The following is a 23052-nucleotide window of genomic DNA, read 5'->3' on the forward strand; positions in this document are numbered from 1 at the left end:
GCTTCCGGGCCAGGACGTTGTTCAGATCAGTGACCTCTTTTTCTCACAAAAACCAAATAAGATTCTTTTCACAACCCTTCCGCCTCTTTTGAATGATGGCTGTACCCTCCTCCGGTCCTAAATATAAAATGATTCTGTGCATCTCTGAAAAGCCAGACTTCCTGCCAGGTTAACAAAAGCAGCGATTTTTTTCCCCTTGTGACACTTGGAGGCTGCAGAAGGATATTGCAGACATGCCCATCAAACAGACAGGTGGTTATTTAACAATGGTTGTGCATATCCCCAGGGAAGATCAGGAAGGACTGGATAGGTTCAGCAGTGACTTGTTGTATCGGGGCCAGCTCTAGCTGTAAAGGACCCTTTGCAACAGGCCTTTCAGGAGCCCCCTTTCTCTCCTCACCACCTCCCTTTTTCAGGCAGAGGCAGGCAAGTGACAGAAGGGGCTGCTTGCCATTGATTTGCCTGACAAATGAGTAGCCACTGCCAAAGAGGGAAGGCAGGCTGGCAAGAGAACCAGCGTGGTGTGGCGCTGAAGAGCAGGTAGATTCTAATCTAGAGAACCAGGTTGGATTCCCCATTCCTCCACCTGAGTGGCAGAGGCTGTGTTTCCGCACTCCTGCTTTCCTGCTGGGTGACCTGAGCTACTCACAGTTCTCTCAGAACTCTCTCAGCCCCACCTGCCTCACAAGGTGTCTGTTGTGGGGAGAGGAAGGGAAATGAACTTGTAATCCTTCCTCCTCCTCCTCCTCCTCCTCCTCCTCCTCCTCCTCCTCCTCCTCCTCCTCCTCCTCCTCCTCCTCCTCCTCCTTCTTCTTCTTTCCCTTCCCCCCTAAGTAGGAGGTAACCCCCCTCCTCTTTTGGCAGTGTCAGCTGTCGTCTTGCTCCTAGAAGCAGGCAGGTGGGCAAGGGAGTGGTCTGCAGTAGCCATTTTGCCCTTTTCCTCCTCCATTGAGGAAGGGAGAGGAAGAATTGCTGCAGCTACATGTGGTGGATACCACAGATTAAAAATGATGGAGGATTGAGGGGTGGGTGTATTAGAGAGCCCAGTAAAGAGAAGCTGTCTCTACGTGCCTTCCCTCTGAGCTGAAGCAGTGACCTCCTTAGGGAATGAGCCACCTTGGGGGTGTTTGGACCTCATCTGACAAGCTGCAGCTGCCTGGGAGGAAAAAACACCCTTTTGTCTCCTTGGTGTAAATGAGGAGAGAAAGGAGAAGCTGCCGCCACCGCAGTGCTGTGCAAAGGAGTTCAGCATTGTGAACAGGGCTGGCCAGGGGGAGACCCATTGCTAGAAATCCAGAGGATGTTGTACTGGTTGATGCTGTGCAGCAGCAATTCAGGCAGTGGCAGGCAGCCCTCCTAGGGCTCTGGCAGCCCCCTTTTACCAGACTTCTGTCCCTGAACAGGCATAACTCCGTCATATGGATTACAGTGATGATTTGTTTAGAGAGCAGTCATCTTTGCACCACATGGATTGCGGAGTTTTATCTGCTGGTTTATAATGTTGCTTTCAAGACAGATAGAACTGAATCTCGACTCATTTGAACTGCATTACCTATTTGTCTGTGTAAGAGCTCCTACATGGTAGAAGCTGTGCACACTTGTCTCCAGGCAGATACCCATATTGGCTTCTGGCAAGCCATTACAAGCCCCTTGGCACCCCTCTTCTGCACAGGAGCTGTCTTTTTTCGAGCTAAATTAGAGTGGTCCAAATTGTGAACCTGTCTGATACTGGCAAAGGCAAACGCTTTGGGACAGAAAATGGTGCGTTACTTCGGTGGAGGATTTTGACTGGAACCTGTCAGCAAAAGAGCAAAACATTCTGGGTCAGTGTGAGTCTGTTGCACTACCAATTGACAACTGTTCTGCAGCTAAAGCATGGCCTTGCTATGGTAGGATGTGCACTTGGCCAAAAGGAGCTGGTGTTAAATTGTGGCAGGAAGAACACGTGTCCTCCGAGGGCTGCTTGTGGATGTCTTGGGAACAGCTTGCTTTTGGCTGCCATTATAGTCAGTTCATTAACTGGGCATTCCAGCAGGAAGGACTGAAGGCAGAAGGATGTTCAAATTCTTTTCTGTTTTAAAAAAAATGGCAGCCAGCTTTGTTCTCTCTTTGACAGATGCCTGAAGAACAGGCGTTTAGTGTTCTGGTCAAAATCATGTTTGACTATGGACTCAGGGAACTTTTCAAACAAAACTTTGAAGATTTGCACTGCAAGTTTTACCAGTTGGAACGTCTCATGCAGGTAAGGGCGGTCTGTTCCTCCCGCAACTCTCTCGATTCAGGGATGTGATTCTGTTTGGAGGGGGTGGGGCATGCTTTCCATTGCAAAAATTAGACACTCTGTTAGTAATAGTGACTTGTTTAGGGACATTAAGTAGGCTGGGTTGAGATTTGAGCCAAAGACTGCCCATCTTAAGCATTTACATAACAGTAACTGTTTTAGTTGTCACTGACATCTGAGCAGGTGTCTTTTTCCAGACTATCTAGGCGCAGGGGTCTGCAACCTGCAGCTCTCCAGATGTTCATGAACTACAATTCCCATCAGCCCCTGCCAATTGGCGTTGCTGGCAGGGGCTGATGGGAATTGTCGTTCATGAACATTTGGAGAGCTGCAAGTTGTAGACCCCTGGGGGCTTCCTTCTGCCACCATGACTACCATCTTTGAAAACATTATATAGCTGCCCTCTTGACCAGAACACATTATCATCTCCAGACAGGATAAAAATCAGTCATTAGTAAAGAACCCCAGCTTATGTGTAGTTCATCTTTGAAAAAATGTACCTATATAACCGGAAACTGCTGGAGATAAGTCAATTGTAGACAGCTGAACTATTGTTATAAAAATCATTAAGGAACAGTGATACTATTCTATGTGATGCTATTACCTATTTTATGATGAACTGTTTGCATGCTTTTTAGCCTGTCTCTTTCTTTTCTAAACATTTTGGTGAAGATTTATTTTAAATGGTGTATACACTGTGGTGGACATTATCATCAAATCTAATAAAAATATATATTAAAAAATCAGTCATTAGTAGCTTCTGCACCATATTTTATCTTCTGAGTGCAACCATTTTGCACCTGATCGCCAACTCCAGGATGGAGTGGATGAGGTGCATCTGTGCCAGTGGAGTCTTTGTTCAGATCTTTGCCTAAGTTCCCAAAGAACCACAGATTGTCAGGTAAACAGTTTGGCCCATCCAGCACTAAGCTTGATGGAGCAAAGGTATAAAACAGCTTTATTCTTGTAGCTCAGTGATCAAATGTGTTCTGTGCATGCAGAACATGCCAGTTCAATTCTGGTATCTCATGTTGCAGTTGTTTGGAAAGACCTTTCTCTGTTTAAGACTCTAGAGAACCGCTAGACAGTATTGATGATCATATTTTTATAAAGCAGTCTCATACGTCTGATAGGCATCCTGAATTTTTGAGGCTGCCTTCACAGCCTGTCTTATGAAATACTTTAAGTGCCTGTCACATGCCTTTTGCATTGTGTTGTGCTGCTGCTCAGATCAGATAAGTGAAGGTTTTCTTTCCTTTCTAAGGAGTACATTCCTGACCTCTACAGCCACTTCCTGGATATCAGCCTTGAAGCTCATATGTATGCCTCCCAGTGGTTTCTCACACTTTTCACAGCAAAATTCCCTCTTTACATGGTCTTCCACATCATTGACCTGCTGTTGTGTGAGGTATGTGGCATTATGTTGGTTTGAAAATATAGATATGATTGTTCTGGTTCTCACTTAGGAAACAGATGGAGTTTCTTTTCACGCAGTTTTATGATCCCCCCCCCCCCCAATTTTTTTTTCTCACCATTCCTTGTGGGAACTAGAAGTTTCAAGCTATTTTTGCATATTAGGAAATCTTCCATTTCTCAGACACCCCTCACTGGGTCTCCAAATATTATATCTCTGTCGAAAGAGGTCAGCTTCGTCTCCCCTCTTGTGTGACTTGATCGTGGTAGAAGGAAGGAAATGATTCCGCTATCCTGGGAGGTTTGGGGCATAAGTTATGGGGTAGCTGTGCCAACAGAATTTGGTTGCTATTTCCAGTCGCTGCAGTGAGGTAATAAGAATGCCATTCGTCTCTCCATGACCGCTTTGTTGTTGGTTTGGCCTGGTAACAATGGAACCATGGGGTTATTTCCACCAAGGGAGCCATGCCCATGGAAGCCGTTGTCATCCAACCACTCTCTCATAAGTCCTCTCTTTTGGCCTGGAGGAAGAAGTGTAGCTTTGTAATTCCATAATATGGACTCTGTACCCCATTACATGTTCTGGAGGTTTTTCTGGCAAGCTTATTTTTCACTAACAAAGGATCTCAAAAGTGTCTTGTTGGTCCCTAAGGTGCTACTCAAATCTAGCTGTTGTACTGCAGACTGATACAGCTTCCCTCTGAAGCTTTTTTCCCTCTGGGATGTATAACCATGCGGAAGGCTCATATGATCCCCCTCGTATGAGACAATGAACTTATCACGATGCAGGAGCTGTACCTAACTCTGTTTTTGCTGGAATCGCACTTGTTAGAAAGGTACGAGCAAAGCACATTTAGGCAGGCGGCAGCAACCACAGAAGCAATTCTAATTACCTGCTAATTAGCAACATTCATTAATTTTCAGTAGTCTCGCCACTTGCTAGCACGAAACAGCACAGTGCTGTGTCTCCCTTTCATTTCCAGATCATTGCGTTCTGTCAGTTGCCCATCTGGGGTTGTGCTGTCCAGGATGTCCAGTTGAACCCTGCCGTTTGTCAGCGCTGGAAAGAGCAGCTGACAGCGTCACTCTGACATTTTCCAACTTTTCAGTCCATAGTGGACTGCACACTTGCAAGGCTTGGTTTGCAACAATGAGGGATTGAAATTTGCTGTAAAAAATAAAATAAAACCAGATGTCCAGACTCTTTGCAACTCGTGCTGGAGGCTGCTGTAAAAATCTCTCAATCTCTGCACAAAATGCAGGTTGCATATTGTTTTTCCTGCAATGTCTGTGTTCTGGGACCTTTCTGTATTTAAAAAACAACTCTTGAGTTTACACAACCTTCCCCTTGTTAGGTGACCCAGTTTTAAGAGAGCAGCAGGGCATGAATACGTTGCATGTGGGGGAGTCTGACAGAATGTACATTTTCAATTCAGGTCTTTCTTTGCTGCTGCCTTTCCTTCTGCCAGGGGCACAAGTGTTATCTTTAAATTTTGCGCTTGGATTGCTAAAAGAAATGGTTCCTCTGCCTTGAGTGCAGATTTCTTCTTTTCATACTGAGCACCATAGTTTATGTCTGCTGGAGAAAGCGCAGGAAGGGCTCAAGAAGTCTGAGCTCCCCCGGGGCTGTTGCTTACCATCTTTTGGCTATTATTAATTGGCTTTGTATCCTCCTCATATATGGAGCATAAAAAGAGACAGAATATGACATCCTGGTGGGATTGGTGTATCTACAGTTTCTGATCTGCTCACATGTGTATGTATCTATTGGAGCAGGCTGGTGGGTAAACTCTTACTTGCTTGGAAGAAACTAGCCAGGTGGGGATTCTGCTTGTCTAGCTCCCATCTTTTGCCCACTGGAATTGAATTATTGGCAAGAGGGAGGGGCAGTGCACAGAGGCGTAACTCTAAGGGGGTGGGGGGTTGCACCGGGTGTGGTGTTTATGACCAGAAGGTGTGGGGTGTGGTGGGGGGCAGCTGAGTGAGGGGTTGAGGACGCCTTTTTGGTGCACCCAAACTTTGCACCCTTACTCACAGCCTCTGGCAGTGCCCTATAACTTTTGCAGTTGTTACATCCTTCAGTTAACATATCTGTGGTGATTCAGCAGTTCTTCCTCTTGTTCTGTGTGGCGTTCCTACATTGCGTCCCTTGCTGTTCACCCACCATGCCTTTATTCTTCTGGGAATTGTGTCCCAAGTGGAATTAGGGGAATAATTGCATTTCAAACACGCTCACACGCAGCTCTGAATTCTCCCTTAAAGAAACAATACAGTGACCAGGTTTTTCTCCCCTTTGGACTATTTGATCTCCTGCCAAACATTCTTCTTTTTTTCCCCTTTGCATTTGCAGACTACCAAGGATGACTTGCTTCTGACCGACTTTGAGGGGGCTTTAAAATTCTTTCGTGTGCAGCTGCCCAAGAGATATCGTTCAGAGGAGAATGCCAAGAAGCTGATGGAACTGGCATGCAGCATGAAGGTAGACGGACAGAAGCAGTGAGCCCACAAGGGCTTGGTTGATACAGAGGGTGTGTGGGCTTCCCATGCTCAGGGTGTATTGCCTGGGACTATTGTGATCCCAGAGATGAAGGCTGACTGTGGGCCAGAAGGGCCTGATTCATCTATATCTAGTGTATCTTGGGGGGATCTTCTCTTGCTTGAGCTTCAGTTAGTTCCTCAAGGCAGGCCCCACTTTGGGCTCTGTTGACCTGTGATGTATGATTTCTGATGGTGAAGTTCAGAAGGTGTGCACCCACGGAGAAAGGCCTCCATGGATGCTGGTGTTGGGATCTGCAGTTTCTCAGTGGGGCTTGTGTTTCAGTTGAGGCCATGGTATTCCGTTGGTAAAGAGGGCACACACCCTTGGAATGCATCTTATTCACAGTTTTGCTAATTAACCAGCTTGCACATTCCTCCCTCTCTGCCATTTTAGCCTGTTAGAATATGCTTGAATTCTGTGCGTGTGTGTAGGTGGGAGGAACTTTCCAAATTGTGGTTAAAATCATGCGAAGCTAGTGCTGCCTGCATAAGTGGAGACACTTTATTTTTTTAACCTTTAATATTTCTGGAATTCAAAATGTTAGCAGTGGCATAGTATCATTTGAAACATGTCTCCAGCCCTTCTTAAAGTGAGCCTTTAAGTACTGTTATGCTGGCAGTTCAGAAGCTCAGCTAAAAAAGAAGAAGATCTTCGTCTATAGAGAGAGCATTCACAGATAATTGGAGTTACCTTTCTGAACTGACTAAGAGCTAACCAGTCTTGGTTGCGGGAGTTCTAGAGCAGCCATTTTGGTGCAACGATCTCCCTTGGTGTGTGCTGACTGTTGAAGCTTGTAAGCATGTGGCTGTGCTGGTGGATTGCATTCCGTGGGCTTTCCCAGAATGCCTGTCTTCCCTGTGTCTGCTGCACCACAGTGCGCGTGGGCTTTGTGATTTACGCCTCTTGCCTCTGGAACACAAGCAGGATGGATGAAGACGAGGCAGGCAGCCCCCGGCCTTCAGATCATTAAACATTTAAACGAAGCCTTTCTATGAAATATGCAGCAGTGCTGAGAGGATACGTTCCTCGTCCGCCTCCCATCAGCAGTGCTGCTGTTGCGCTCGGTGTTGCCTGTGAGAAAGAGAGGTGCCACAGCTGTTTGCAGATAATTAAATAGCTGCTGTAAAAGAAACAAGGATTTGCAAGGTCAGTAAGGGAAGAACAAACTGCTGTGAGTTCAAGTTTACCTCAAAACCAATTGCTGCTGGGTAATGGAAATGTGTTCCGTGTGGCGGCTTTATGGTGTTGCCCAAACCATGCATGGTTCAGCAGCCTGCCTTTGGGGATACCTTGGTGTCAACAGCGGGAAATCTGCCAGGCAGGTGCTGCAGCCCAAGCTAGTCTAGTCTTACTAAACAGCTGTTGTAAACTGACCTCCACCAGGGAACGGCCTGAAAGCTTCTGAAATGTCTGTGATAACACTGGTGCAGGGGATGCCTTCCCTGTATCGGGCCTCCCTTCCGGTCATAAACATCAGCTTGTGGCTTTGGTTCTACCCAGAGAAGGACTTAGGTAGCTCCTTTGAGAGCAGGAGTCACCAGGGCATCTTTGAAAACAGTAGCTCCTGCTTTTGACCTGAGTTTGATGCTGATGTGCCAGGAGCTTGTTGGCGGTGCCTCTTGTTCTGGTCAGCCACTCAGGTGACAATTCAGTCAACTTTCTCAGATCATGAAACGTCCTGCCAGGTAGCTAGCCATCCCTAGACTGTTGGGAAGGCTTGTACCCTTTGCTTGTGTTATCCTGCTGTGACAGATAATCATGCTTCTGCATAGACATCACTAGAGGGAGCCAAAAGACTGGATATGAGAAGTCTATCACATCCTTAAAAGGAAAAATATGGTCCTCTATTGTGTTTGTAAACCTTGCCCCTCAGAACAGCATGGTGCCAGACCAGAGCTGCTTAATTGCTTGGCTCCCCTGATTATTCAGTGCCTGTCCTTTACAACCACCCTCCGAAGAAGCCGAAATTGTGTCATTCTGGTGGGATTGGGAATGATTTGTATTGCTTATGCGTTAGGCTAGCTTGCTTGCCTGGCCACTCAGGCAATAGATCACAGCTCTCCTCATTTGCTTGTTTCGTTTGTTACAGTCATAGAGCAGCGCAATAATCCACACAATACCTAAAATATTAACATAAAAACCGATGCACGGATGACATAAAAATAGTGATATTATTCATTAAATCAGTGCACAATTGTGCTAACTCTAATGGCTGCACAAAATCTAGAGACTGTATCCATAATCCAAGGATCACGATCTGAGAGAAAAAAGAAGTAAACAGTTTGTCCATTATAATCAGTAGTATTTTTGGAGAGTGGGAGTAATAGAAGCGTATCTGAGATCACCACAGAAAGAAGAAGAGTTTGGATTTATACCCTACTCAAGGTGGCTCACAAACTCCTTTCCCTTCCTCTCCCCATAACAGACACCTTGTCAGGTAGGCGGGGCTGAGAGAGTTCCAAAGAACTGTGACTAGCCCAAAGTCACCCTTGCATGCCACACCTCCCTCCCTCCCTCCCTCCCTCCTTCCCTCCCCTCCCCTCCCTTGCATGCCACCCTCCCTTTCCCTTGCATGCCACCCCTCCCTTCCCTCTCCCTCCGCAAGGGGGGTGGGCCATGTCCAGATGCCAGGCCCCCTTCCCCTCCCTCCCCTTCATTGCATGTCTCCCCTCCCCCTCCCTCCCTAAAAGAATTTGAAATTGCATTCAATTTGATTGGCCAGCTGTACGCATGCCACACATCTAGTTCACCAGATAAGCCTCTGCCACTCAGGTGGAGGAGTGGGGAATCAAACCCAGTTCTCCAGATTAGAATCCACCTGCTCTTATCCACTACACCATGCTGGACAGTGCAGCAAAACAAGCCTAACAGTTTCAGTTTATCCACTTGTACAACTGCATCTACATAGCCCTCTTTTTGTGTATGTGAAGGAAACCTTCAAAAACTCCCACTGCAGCCAATCTGGTTAGCTTCCAAGACGGCCTGTGAATCTAGACACTTAAGTAGCTTTCTGATATTTTACTTGGCAATTCTCTTCCTTCACCACCCTTGATTGGAGCTTAAAAACACGTGAAGTCAGACTAAATAAAACAGAACTTGAAGCTTCAGCCCAGGATTCCATTACAGAGGCCAGAGAGAAGGTTTCTATAAAAAACTTTTCTGGTATGTTTAGGGTAGGCTAGAGGCAGGGGTTGAGATGGACACTAGTTGATTACCCTGTTTCCCCGAAAATAAGCCCTAGCATGATTTTTTTTTTGGATTTTTGAAGGATGTTTGAAATATAAGCCCTACTCCAAAAATAAGCCCTAGTTACAGATTCCCTGGCGAAGCTGATCTGGTCACGTGGGGGGCGCAGAATCAAGGGAAAAAATAAGACATCCCTTGAAAATGAGCCCTAATGCATTTTTTGGAGCAAATACTAATGTAAGACCCTGTCTTATTTTTGGGGAAACACAGGTAGTTGCTGAGCATTCTCCAAAGAGATGGCTGACTACATATCCTTCCTGCCCACATTTTGGTCATGGATGGAGCTGGACAAATCTATGAGGTTATGTCAAGATATTAGGGAAGAAGGAAGAGACCATCTCTAAGGAGTTTGGGGACTTGAAGAATGTGGTTGAGTAGTTTCTAAAGTTTGAAATCATGAGATCAGTCATGCTGGATCAGACCTGACATCTATCTACTTCTAGCATCCTGACATGCACAGTAGCCAATTGGAATCTACTAGGGCTACAAACAGGGTGTGCAGGTCAAATCCTTCCTGTTATTTTCCCCCAACAGGGGTATTCACAGGTTTGTACAGACTTTGAACATGGATATTTCTTTTAAACTAATGTCTATTGGCTAATACCCAATGACCTGTTTCTGTATGAATGTATTCCCCTTTTAAAGATAACTAAACAAGTGACCATTAATATATCCCTTGGCAGTGAATTTCACATGTGCTACTCTCGGAGTGAAATGCTTTCCTTTGCCTGTGCTGAATCTTCTGCCATCAATTTTGTTGAGTCTTTGGGAGCCTTATTTTATCAACTTCTGTTATGTCCCCTCTTGCTTGTCTTTTCTCTAGGCTAAAAAGCCCCAAATCTCTCAGCCTTTCCTCATAGAGAAGGAGCGCAAGCTCTCTGCTCATTATGGCTGCCCTTTTCAGCACTACTAAGTGTCCACATTGTTTGCGGAGCAGGTTGTCTTCCCATTCTGTCTGATGATGAACTCCGTGTAATTTGGCAGCATGCGTCCTCATAAACCCACTAGAGAGAGATCCAGTCAGTTTTATTGCCACTAGCATTTTTGCATTTATCATGTATATTAAGCTGCAGTATTTGGAACATGGCTTAAACGATTTTTCTTTAAAGTAGAAAAAGTTTGGTTGTTTGTGCTGGCGTTAACTGAGATGCTCTGTGCTTTTTAGATCAGCCAGAAGAAGCTGAAGAAATACGAAAGGGAGTACCACACCATGAGAGAGCAGCAGGCTCAGCAAGAGGATCCCATTGAAAGATTTGAGGTAACTCCTGCTGCTGTTATGGCGGGATGGGCCTGCCCTGTTTCAGATTTGGCGGTTGTATTATTGAGAAATGGTGAGATTTAATTCAGCCTTACAATTGAGTTTGTAGCTTACAGACATTTTGATTAGTCTGGAAAGCTTTCCTGTATGGAGCAGCAGTGGCGTAGTGGTTAAGAGCAGGTGTACTCTAATCTGGAGGAACCGGGTTTGATTCCCTGCTCTGCCACCTGAGCTGTGGAGGCTTATCTGGGGAATTCAGATTAACCTGTGCACTCCAACACATGCCAGCTGGGTGACCTTGGGCTAGTCACAGTTCTTCAGATCCCCACCCACCTCACAGGGTGTTTGTTGTGAGGGGGGAAGGGAAAGGAGTTTGTAAGCCCCTTTGAGTCTTCTATAGGAGAGAAAGGGGGGATATAAATACAACGCTTCTTCTTCATCATTCCTCCTCCTCCTCCTCCTCCTCCTCCTCCTCCTCCTCCTCCTCCTCTTCTTCTTCTTCTTCTTCTTCTTCTTCTTCTTCTTCTTCTTCTTCTTCTTCTTCTTCTTCTTCTTCTTCTTCTTCTTCTTCTTCTTCACTATTTTTACTCACCTTATGTGACCCCTGTATCTACAGTCTTGTTCCATTGGTCAGATGAACTTTCAGGGAGAGGATTAGGGGACCTGGGCTGGTGCTGTGATGCTGACTACAGTGCCAAGGTCCAGAGCATACAAGCCAAAGTGGACCACGGTTGAGGTGTTTGGGGGGCAGGGGGAGCTGCTGGTGGAGCCATCTATGCTGACACCCAGATGATGGAGCTCTCGGTTTCACAATAAATAAATTGCAGCTAGGAGAAGTCTTCCTGGATTCTAGGTTCTGAATTAATGATTGACGCTAGGCACTGGAATGTAGCTCCCCCTTCCCATAGTGATGGAAGAGCTCCCTTTGGAAGTAGCTCATAAAAGCCAAATAATGAGTACTTGATTAAGAAAGTTAATACCTTTCTTAAAAAACAAAAAAGCAAGCTGCATAAATGGGATATATTTAACGAGGGGCTCCCACCTGCAGAGAGAATTCCCAGGCACAACCAAACCAACTCGATGTTAGTGCGTGGTGTGTGAAATCCCGTGCACTTGAAAATCTGATTCTGTTTTAACTTCTGCTTTTTTGCCTCCACTTAGCGGGAGAACCGGCGCTTGCAAGAAGCAAACATGAGGCTGGAGCAAGAGAACGATGACTTGGCTCATGAGCTGGTCACCAGCAAGATCGCTCTGAGGAAGGACTTGGACAATGTAAGAGCCGGGCATGTTGCTGAGCACTTTAGGATTCTGGGAACTTCTTTTGTGTGTTTCTTCTCAGCATGAATGCATGTCTGGCCTGGGGAACTCACTGCAGAGTGTGTATAAATTGCCTGCTGGAGTACTCTGTTAAGGGAATTCCATCCTACCTCACTAACCTAAAGCAGTTTACACTCTTATGGCTTGCCCCAGGCTGTTACTTGCCAATAGCAGGGCTGTGTAAAGATCTGTAGCTTTCTCTTAGGGGTTCATATCTCCAGGTTCTTGGGTTGGGAGCTGTGAACATTAATTGGGCATGAAATTGGCTTTCATGTATACTACAGACGTAGGCCCTTTCCACACGGGCCAGTTATCCCGGGGTGGGAGCGGGACTAAACCCAGTTTGGGTGGGAATTTTGCATGACTCCTGCCCCTAAACCGGGTCAATCCTGCTTTAAACCCCCCATGGTGGGATTTTTCAAATATTCTGCCTTGGCACCGGGGCCAAGCAAATGGCCTTGGCAGGGAGGCAGGTTGATGGTGGGTGGCCGGGGTGATCACCACTGTGATGCTGGCCTGTGGGTGGGGGAAGGGTTCCCGGGGTGCAGGGAGGCAGGGCACAGGCGGCAGCAAATGTGCGAATGGCCGTGCAAATGGCCTGGGCAAGTCCTGGGCCATTTATCCCGGCTACCTGATAAATGGCCCATGCAGATAGGGGCCTTAGTTCTCTGCCAGGGAAAAGAATTCAAGCCATTCTTTATTGTGTGCTTTGCTTCACTGTGTCATGTGCTGTCTTTACTCCCTTCTCTTTTGCTATTGTCTTGGAAAGCAATTTGGATGGCGTGTGTCACATTCATGCAACTGTTTGCATGTGCATGGTGCAGGAACTGACTCTGTGCATAAGCATCAGTGCCCAGAAATGCCCAGGGCTCTGCTTTCCACAAATCTGGCAGCTGGTCTTTGGATTCCATTCAGCATTTTCAGCATCTCGTTGTAAAGAGTCACATCCCCATCTGGGCTGCACAAACTGCCAGCCCAGTGACACCTGAGAGATTCTCTCATGGAGGGAGGGGGTCTGCTTTTCCCACTGTTCTTTGTCATCCAGGTTTTCTGGTATTAGGCAGAAAGGAGGGTGACAAAAATGAGCACCTTATAGCTGCCTCAGGGAACTACAACATTTTGCCATGTGACTCACGAGTTGTTTGTGTGGCCTTCCAGAGAAAGTTACTATACTAGCCACAAATCTCAGCCCACAGATCTTAAATTCTTGTGGTGTTTTCTGTGTTCTGTTTCTGGTACGATCGCCGAAGCAAAATGCACGTGCTCCGCATCAACTGTGAATCATTTCTGTGGAGGAATGCAAATGCGGCCAGGGGCAGGGTGCGGGAGGGGCGATGTTCAAGAGAGAGTGGACAGCACTCCAGGACACTCAACGAAGTTGATGGGAAGTGGATTCTAGACAGACAAAATGACATACTTATTGAGTGATTAAAATGTGGGACTTCCTGACAGGCATAGATGGCTTTAACAAGGCTTGGACAGATTCACGGAGGATAGGTCTACTAGTGGCTACTAGCCAGGGCAGGGGTCTGCAATCTGCCGCTCTCCAGATGTTCATGGACTACAGTTCCCATCAGCCCCTGGCCATACTGGCAGGGGCTGATTGGATTTGTAGTCCATGAACATCTGGAGAGCCACAGGTTGTAGACCTCTGAGCCAGGGTAACTAAAGGGAACTTCCACACTGAGAGGCAGTAAGTTTCTGAATAGCAGTGCCAGGAGGCAATATCAGGGAAAGGCCTTGGTCTCTCCATTCTGTTTTTGGACCTCCAGAGTAACTGGTTGGCCACTCTGTGAGATGCTGGACTGCATGGACCACTCAGGGCTCTTTTCCTGTTCTTGGGTGCAGACAGCACTATAAAAGTGGCGCAGATTGTTCATCGTCTCTTCCAGAATTCATTGTTTCATGGAAAGAGTCTTGAAATGTGTTCATGATATACAGCTGGCTCTGAGTCTCTGGCCAAGAATCCTGGGGTGACAGAGCCAGAGTGGATTTGGCAAATGCCCAGCTGGAAGCTGCATGCTTAGTATGACTGTCTATCCTGGACCTTACCCAGTGTGATTCTGCCTCTCCACAATGAAGGCACCATTTTGAAGGGATTTCCTCCTTTAATGCTGACCATTCTGTTATGCTCAGATGGTTTGCCTGAGGCAGCACGCCAGCCAAGTTCTTCATCTGCCTCTTTAAACAGGCTGCTGGGCTTGGCTTGGCCGGGCAGTCCATCTTCAGAAACGCCTCTGTGAGATGAACCCAGTCCTCCCTAGAGGGTGACAGTTGTGGCTTGATCCTTGCCAGCAGGTCCCTAGATTAAGTCTGCTAATTGAATTCACTTTTCTCTTCAATGGGTGAACAGCCTTAGATGTCTGAATGCTGGAAGCTATTCTGAATGGGTCCTGTTTAATGTTTGCTAAGCATGACTGGGAGTAGCCGCCCTTGCCAATGCTAGGAGAGATGGATGCTGATGGTGGGGGGGTTGCCTGCTGAACGAAGCACCCCTTTTCAGTATCTTGTCTAGTATTTCTTCCCGAACTACCATGATGGGCAGCTTTTCTCCCTCCCCCTAAGAGTAGTTGAAGTTATTACAACGACAATGGAAAGCTTTCTCTTTTTAACCCGCCCAGTTGTGCAGGGAAGACCGTTCTCTCACTTCTTGGCTTTTCTCCGCTTGGGTATTAGGCAGAAGAGAAGGCTGATGCGCTGAACAAGGAGCTGCTGATGACCAAGCAGAAGCTGATTGATGCCGAAGATGAGAAAAGACGCCTGGAGGAAGAGTCAGCTCAGGTTCGGAGCTTCCCTGGCTGGGTGGCAGCGGGGTGGAGGGTTATGCTCCTTCTGCCTTGTCAAAAGGTTCACTGACTGGAGGGATGAGCAGGTTTTGCAAGGGGAAAGAGGCTGATAGAGGATTCCATGGTCCAGCACTATCTTCAGGAATTTTTTTTCTGAGATTTGGGCAATTCTAGCCAAACCGGCCAATGGCAGTCTCTGAGGCCCTTGACCTGGATGGCTCAAGCTAGCCTGATCGTAGCTGAGAAGCTAAGCAAGGTTGGCCTGGTTAGTACTTGGATGGGAGACGGCCGAGGAGGGTTCAGGGTTGCCACACAGAGGTAGACAATGGCAAAGCACGTCTTGAAGACCCAATGGGGTCACCATAAACTGGCCGCAACTTGATAGCACTTTCCACCATCAGGCAGAGGTGTACCGGGAGAAAATAGCAGCTGGGGCAACACCTACTCAAGTGCCCGTGCCCCCTGTGCCCCACTTACAGCAGCCAGCTCCTTCAGCTAGTGGAGAAGGAGAAAAAGAGTTTGGATTTATACTCCGCATTTCTCTCCTGTAGGAGACTCAAAGGGGCATACACTCTCCTTTCTCTCCCCCCTAACAACAAACACTCTGTGAGGTGGGTGGGGATGAGAGAGTTCTATAGAGCTGTGACTAACCCAAGGTCATCCAGCTGGCGTGTGTTGGAGTGCACAGGCTAATCTAGTTCCCCAGATAAGCCTCCACAGCTCTAATGGCAGCGTGGGGAATCAAACACAGTTCTCCAGATTAGATTGCACCTGCTCTTAACTACTTTGCCACTGCTGGAGGGCGGCAGCGGTCCCAGGCAGCCTGGTGGGGTCAGGCTGAGGGGTGCCCAGCATGCCCACGGCAGGTGCCCAACCTGGCTGCTCCTTCAGCCAGCAGAGGAAGGTGGCAGCAATACTGGGCAGCCTGGCGGGGCTGGGAGTCTGCCACAGGCCCGCCGGGTGCCCCTCAGCCTGGCCCTGCAGTCACCTGCCTCCCCTGCTCGCCAGCTGTCTTCCCCCACGTCAACCTTCCCGACTTGGAACCAGAGCTGGGAAGACAGCCTGTAAGCAGGGGAGGCAGAGGCCACTGGAGGCCTGTCACCGTGTTCTGCAGCACGCTGACAAATGACCCAACTGTGGGGGCCTCGGCAGTGAGTGGCACACAGGCAGGAGACTAGGGCCGGGGTGTGTGATTGTGTGTGTGGTTTTATGCCCCCCACATGACTGAAAAGGGAGAATGGGTTGTATGAAGGACTTGTAAGCTGTTAATCGCACCCCCCAACAACAACAACTTTTTTTGGTGCAGCTAAAGGAAATGTGTCGCCGTGAGCTGGACAAGGCAGAGTCTGAGATTAAAAAGAACAGCTCCATCATAGGAGACTACAAGCAGGTGAGTACTCAGTTTCCACCTGGCCAGGTGGCAGGCCCCAGCCCCTGTCATTCCAGAAATGTAATGCCGGCTGAAATAAACCTTTTAAAAATATGTGTCTGTCTTGGTAGATCTGCTCACAGTTGAGCGAGAGGCTGGAGAAGCAGCAGACGGCAAACAAAGCAGAAATCGAGAAGATCCGGGTAAGTGCTGTAGTAGGTAGAAGGCAGGGCTTTGCCTGACGCAAAAGGTTTTTTTTCCAAGCAGAAGTGACTGAGATGATGGATTAGGGCAGTGATTCCCAACCAGAATAGACCAGAGATTACTGTTTCTTATTCGCCAGTTGTATTCCTCAACTACCTGTCAAGTTCGTTGTGATCGTGCTGGCCGCCTAACTTCACCTATAGTTTCTAACAAGGGAGTCAAGCAGGGTTGTATTCTTGCTCCTCTCCTGTTCAATCTTTATTTAAACGACCTTGCTACTCATTTATCTCAGACTGAAAGTCACGCACCCATTTTGGGACAAAGACCCACATGTGCACTTCTCTATGCAGACGACACTGTGTTACTGTCTCGGTCCAAGGTGGGCCTGCAAAGACTACTTCAAGCCTTTGCGACGTACTGCACAAACAGTGCCCTGTCGATTAATTATAACAAATCCAAAGTGCTGATTTTTTCGAATTCAAAAAAACTCAGCACGTGGAAAATAAATGGTACATTGATTGAACAGGTCCATTCATACAGATATTTAGGAATCACCTTCCACCATTCCTTAACCTGGACCTCTCATATCCACCAGACTCTCAATACAAGTAAAACCAAAGTGTTGGCAATATCCAGATTTTTTCACACCAGAGGCGGTCAATTTTTTCCTGCCGCAATGGAAGTTTTTCAGTTAAAACTACTGCCACAATTACTTTACGGAGCTCCAATCTGGGGAGCAAAACCGCTGAGAAATTAGAGAGTGTTCAATCTTTGTTTTTTACGTTTATTGGGTCTTCCAAACTCAGTCACGTATCAAGTTCTTTGTTTAGAAACCGGAGCCAAGACGATTTTTTCCCGGGTTTGGCTTTCTTTGTTTAAATACTGGCTTCGCCTTCATTTTAGAGCCCTCCCGGGCAGTCTGACATATCTCCTGTTAAGCGACCACTTCCACTCCACCTGGCACACCAAAATTATCAATCAAATAAACAACATAGGTGTATCTTTTGACCAACTCCTACTGATGGACGAAAGACAGGCTTTCGGAGTTTTGAAACAACGTACTCTTGACATTGAAGGGCAGCTTCTCACAGCTGGAGCCTGCAGAACTTGTTCTCCCACATTTTATGGCATTTCACTACCATTGCCGGGTTTCATGGCTAAATATCTGAGTAATTTAATCAATCCACATCTCCGTAGATATTTTATGCTTGCTCGGCTTAATATGCTACCGACTGCCCAAACAAGAGGCAGATATCATGGCATCCCACAGGAGAACAGGACTTGTTCCTATGAGGCCGGGCCTACCCGAAACAACTGAACACGTGCTCCTTCATTGTAAAGATTTGGCAGTTTATCGGTTGCTTTTTCTCGAGGCCATCTTGAAGAAATTTTCAGTGAGATCAGACAAGGAAATAGTTTCTTACTTGCTTAGTGACCATCATCCCCATACTACTGAATCAGTTGCCAGGTTTTTAACAAAGGCACTTGGATCAAGGGTGAAACCTTTGTGTAAATTTTAGTCAATTGGTTTTAACATAATTTGTATTTTACCACTTTTTATATGCCATTAAAGGTATTGTATTTGTATTTGTTGTTGATTCCCAAGGTATTGTATTTGTATTTGTTGTGGCATCCCGGGGTTCCATGAGCACATCCCAGGGGTACCATGACAATGCTACCACCACTACTACCACCACTAGAATCAAATGGATTTTGAAGTGGGGAAGCCTCATGGGCTCCCTTTAAACAACACTGAAAAACAGCATTCTTTTATTTGCCTAAATTTGGAGAGCTCCCTTTAAATCTACCCCCCAATCCACGCCGAATTTAGGCAAACAAACAACGTGGCTGTCAACGCTGCTTTCCCTCCCTTCCCCTCCCCCTGCTTGCCACTCCCCCCACCTACAGGCGCAAAAAAAAAAAACAACCCACCTTAAAATGCAAAAAAAAAAAAATCAAACAAACCTTAAGGGTACCCTGAGATATGAAGAGCGAGTTCAAAGGTACCGTGATGTCAAAAAGGTTGGGAAACACTGGATTAGCGACTGGGGACTGGCCTCTGAGGAAAATGCTATTGTGGGGGAGGGGGGTTCATTATTGATTTGGCTTAGTCCCTGTTGCCTTCATGCAAACCTCTTCATCCAATCTTGAGAATATTGTAGAAAGCCAGAGTTTGTGTGTGTCTGCAGGAGAGCAGGATATCACACTTTCAAATACATAAATGACCAAACCCTGCAGTGGAATCCCTTGTTTCTGCAGGGATTCCAGTTTCTTTTTACCTTGCTTGATTCTTTCCTCTACCCCGTGTCGCTTTTAAAAATATGTGAATAGATCAGAAGTAGAAGCAAGCCACGTGTCCAACGATAATTTATATGTGAATGAGCAAGTAAAAGCAGAAGGGCAAGAACGAGGCCTTGCTTGAGATTGGTGGGCTGCACTGGAGCATCTCTGCCTCCTAAAGGTCTTGAACTGCCTCCAGGATGCTGCCTTTCTCATTTCCTGCAAGTCCCTTTCCCATGAAGCCTTTGACATAGCCTTTTTTTTGTTCCCGTCTCTCTCTCCCCGCTCCCCCCCCCCCCCCCGGCATGTGGAAAGCTTGTGTACATTGTAATTGGGATAAGTCCTGATTCTTCCTCTTTCTCCCTGCCTCCCCCTTATTCCTTTTGTTCTTGCATCCAAAATTTAGATTGCAAGCTCCTTGGAACAAAACTTTTGTTCCTTGTAAACTGCTGCACGTGTTTTCTGGTGGTGTAGAGACATTATGAGGCTGGAAAAAGAGACTTGGCCAGAACAATAAAATGAAAGTGCAGCGTTTTGATAATCTTGGCAGCAAAAGTCAATGAGATGTTACCAGGTTGGGGTTGGCTAGAGCAGACTAAGCAGAGCAGAATTGTGTTGTGGGGGCTGTATTTGGTACTGACAGCTGTGGTGGGCCAATCTGCAGGCCTTTTGTGACTCAGGAAGCAGGTGACTGGTTTATCGCAATCCCGTTGGCCTTTACCAGGAGGAAAGGCAGATAGCCGCTCACTGCCTGATCTTGCTTTCAGCAAAAGGTGGATGACTGCGAGCGCTGCCGGGAATTCTTCAACAAGGAAGGGCGGATGAAGGTGGCCAGTGCTGCCAGGCAGGGCTCTGATGAGGACACGGACGAGGAGAAGGAGGCACTCAAGAACCAGCTGCGGGAAATGGAGCTGGAGTTGGCCCAAACCAAGCTTCAGCTGGTGGAAGCGGAGTGTAAAATACAGGTATGGGACATCCCTGCTCGAGTGTGGGGCGGGGGCAGGGGCAGCGTCAGCGAAGAGGTTTGTAAGTCAACATGTCTGCCTCCAGCTGGAACTTAGAAAATGAAACACACATTTATTTAAAAAAACAACAGTTTTTCTGCTGAGATGACTACAGTTTCTGGCATCCGCCACATAACATTCTGTGTTGCCCAAGTGAGGATGGGGCAGAAGTTGGAGTTCTTGGCACTGCCTAAAAGAAGCCCCTCCAAGGCTATCCATTTGCTAAGCTTTGAACAGTTTCTCTAACCTCGAGCTAAAATCTTTTTAGTATCGGCTGTGTTCTGAAACGTTATTGAAGACTGTGCTCTGGTGTGATAACAACTTGGCAGGTTTCCAGAGCTTCTGTTTACATAGACCTCCCATCCTGGGCCTTTATGAGCAGCCAGAGACATATGAGATCTTACGAGTCCTCCCTGGCTTGTCCCCTGAGGATATTCTTCGCTGTTCACTTTGCACCCCGTTTTATCCAAGGTACCAGATTTTTGTGGATGCAGGGCCAACTACCTCATTGTTTTATGGCCTTGCAGGGCTCAGGAGACCTGTGTCCGGGATGTGCTCGAGTTGGCCACCCCCTCCCTACGTGCAGCTATTAATGCCAGAAGCACTTTCCCCCCACCTAAGGAACTTGGCAAATCTACTCCCTCTTGTTTTGCTGACTCAGGCCAAATGAGATGGGGCCTTACATGTTAACTGCCCTCTGCCTTGCATTATAGTGGGGAAAGGCTACAGGTCATCTCATTTCCCTTTTTCATAAAGTTCTTTGTGGGGTTTGACGTGAGAACTTTGTCTCTCTTTGTATTTTTTTTCTGGGAGGTGGGGATCACTTGGGATTCATAACCCTCCCCAACTTGGAAAGCAAATTTTGGAGGAAAGCCTAACATTCTTTGTGGATGCAGTTTGTACCTTGTCCTAGTTTTTGGGAAGTTGTAGTTCTTCCAGGTCTCTGATCGCAGATGTGAGGCCTGTAACTGGGGAGGGGCCGTGGCTCAGTGGCAGGTTCAGTCCTCGACATCTCCACTTAAATGACCTTATGATGTTAATGGGGTGATGTGAAGAAACCTCTGCCTGAGACCCCAGAGAGCTGTTGCCAATCTGAGCAGACAGTCCTGAGTGACAGAACATAGGTGTCAAACTTGCGGTCCTCCAGATGTTATGGACTACAGTTCCCACCATCCCCTGCCAGCATAATGCTGGCAGGGGATTATGGGAACTGTAGTCCATAACATCTGGAGGACCGCAAGTTTGACACCTATGCCTGAGTAGACAGTGGAACAAGGATCTGTTTCAGTATAAGGCAGCTTTGTGTGTCTGTGGCCCAACCTCTTTTTTCTCCATTGTGAAATTATGTGAACATTTATTGAAGAAAATTTTCTAGTGGTGAGGAGGGAGCTATTTGTCCACTCAGAATTAATTTACTAGGTTTGGGGCTATTGCCCTCTCCCCATGTTATGTACCAAGTTGTCTTTCTAGGTGAGGGATTGTGCATGTTATGCAGGAGAAACAACTGTTGCTATCCAGTAAGGAGGAATGGTGCCCTGTGTTACGTGTGGGTGTCCTGTGCTGTCTTTCAGGATCTGGAGCATGACCTGGGACAGGCACTGAATGAGGTGCAAGCCTCTCGGAAGACGTGGTTCAACAGAACACTGAGTTCAATCAAGACTGTGACGGGAGTCCAGGGGAAAGAGACGTGCTGAAGGGTCGGCAACTCTCTGAGGCGACACGCGACACTCGCCTTCTGCTAGACACCTTCTGCCTTACGTTGCCTTCCTTGGCCAGATGCCACATGGGAGAGAGGACCAGAATGTACATAGACCCTAGAAACACAACGCATGTCAGGGCTTTTCCACAGGTCAGTGACAAAAAGCTGGGCGCCAAATTCAGGCGTGAGGCTTGTTGCAGATCACGGAATCTTCATACTACTGATTATTTAACCAGAGGGCGTAGCTGTAGATCGAAGCTCTTTTTTGGAGAAAACACTCCATTCTACAGTCTGGTTGCAGGCTTTCTTTTCACAAGAGTAGGTACGAGAACTTACCAAAACCTCTAACTTAAGTTTACAGACGAGAGATTTTTTTACAGTTATAACTTTTTAAAAAGATTTTATTTGAAAGGAACAAAAAAAGACAACTCTTAACCAGAAGTTATTTCAGTGCCAGAGACCAGACCTTTTCCCCCTCCCCCTCAAGCTAGCTGGTGGGGAGTTTGCATGGTTAGTAGGAACCCAACCCCCTGAATGTGTGTATGCACCTACCTGTGTCTGTCCAGTGTGTCTTTCTCTGCCACTAATCAATTCTATGCAACTCTGGGAGAGTATTTTTTAAGCACCTACCCCCCCCCCCTTTTTTTTTTTTGCTGGGTCTTGTTTTAGAATTAAAGATGAGCATTCTCAGCAAGGTCTGTTTTGCACGTGATTCTCACTCAGAGCCATATAACCACACCTCAACCATTTCAATCTCTGCTTTGAAACCGCTGCTTCATTTGTAACTTGCTGGGGTTTCTTTTCTTTTTTTTTAAACCCTTCTGTTGTGTGTTTTGTGAGCTTTTCCGCTTCCAAAGTTCTGTTGTAGTTTTTTTTTTAATAGCTTTGCACACAGATGAGAATAAAGAAACCAAGCTAAGGAGAGATGGAAATAGCTGCGTTGGCTGTTACAGCCTCAGCAAGAATCTGACCTGCAGTCTCTGCACAGGCTTTCCTGAAACCTGTTTTGGCAGCTCTGTTGGGCTGAAATGGTGTTTCATGTTGCTTTTCCTCAGCCACCCCACACACTTCTTGTAGCCACACTGGTAGGTGCTAACGCTGCTGGGATTTCTGAGCGCTTCGATTGTCCAAAACTTCTCACCAGAAAAGCTGTAGAATGGAGGTTTTTGCACCTTTGTACGTCTCTCCTTTTTTTAATTTATACTGGTTTGTGCTATGCTGAAATATCTATTGTATCAGCCGATAAAACTTTTTTGTGTGCAGCGTGTGGAGTATAAGCTGGTTACAATACAAGGCACTGGTTTGTATATAAAGAGATTTGTATTTCTACTTTTATTTTTCTTGTTGACCAGACTAATGCTAGCTAATGCGATCTGAGACGACAAGAGACGAGGCCCTGCAGTGCCCAGGCGTTGAGGGTCTTCCCTCCCCCCCCCCTTAACTGTGTACATGAATTATCTTTATTGTTTAATACCAAAAAAGACTGTAACTCCATCAATAATAGACGTGTGGACATTGTAGTAGAGTAGCCGCAGTGTGTAGATCTTATGGATTGAGATATAAACTAGTAAAATTGGATTACAACTTTATTGGCCTCATTTCACTTTCAACTGCAGTATCGATACTTCGCAGCACTCTGCGCGGGGGACACACGAC

At 46.8% G+C, this 23052-nt stretch overlaps 1 protein-coding gene across 4 annotated transcripts in view; it reads left to right on the plus strand.

Annotated features, from left to right (window-relative positions):
- RABGAP1 (RAB GTPase activating protein 1) overlaps positions 1 to 22985 on the plus strand; it is an 81803-nt gene extending 58818 nt beyond the window's left edge. For 2 of the 4 annotated variants that reach the window (XR_007245958.1, XR_007245959.1), the window contains exons 16-20: positions 2117 to 2242; positions 3546 to 3689; positions 5165 to 5207; positions 6045 to 6173; positions 10645 to 10737. Coding sequence is in view for 2 of the 4 variants with exons in the window: in XM_048513456.1 (XP_048369413.1) it covers positions 2117 to 2242; positions 3546 to 3689; positions 5165 to 5207; positions 6045 to 6173; positions 10645 to 10737; positions 11899 to 12009; positions 14731 to 14835; positions 16147 to 16230; positions 16341 to 16412; positions 19461 to 19658; positions 21269 to 21391 (1228 nt within the window). In the remaining 2 variants the exon portion in view is untranslated. Of the gene's footprint in view, positions 1 to 2116; positions 2243 to 3545; positions 3704 to 4009; positions 4023 to 5164; positions 5208 to 5512; positions 5528 to 6044; positions 6174 to 10644; positions 10738 to 11898; positions 12010 to 14730; positions 14836 to 16146; positions 16231 to 16340; positions 16413 to 19460; positions 19659 to 21268 lie in introns of those variants that run through there. The other 2 variants (XM_048513457.1, XM_048513456.1) reach the window with 2 other exon arrangements.
- Positions 22986 to 23052: the final 67 nt, after the last annotated feature.

The sequence above is a fragment of the Sphaerodactylus townsendi genome, linkage group LG12, assembly GCF_021028975.2.
Source record: "Sphaerodactylus townsendi isolate TG3544 linkage group LG12, MPM_Stown_v2.3, whole genome shotgun sequence".
Lineage (NCBI taxonomy): Eukaryota > Metazoa > Chordata > Lepidosauria > Squamata > Sphaerodactylidae > Sphaerodactylus > Sphaerodactylus townsendi.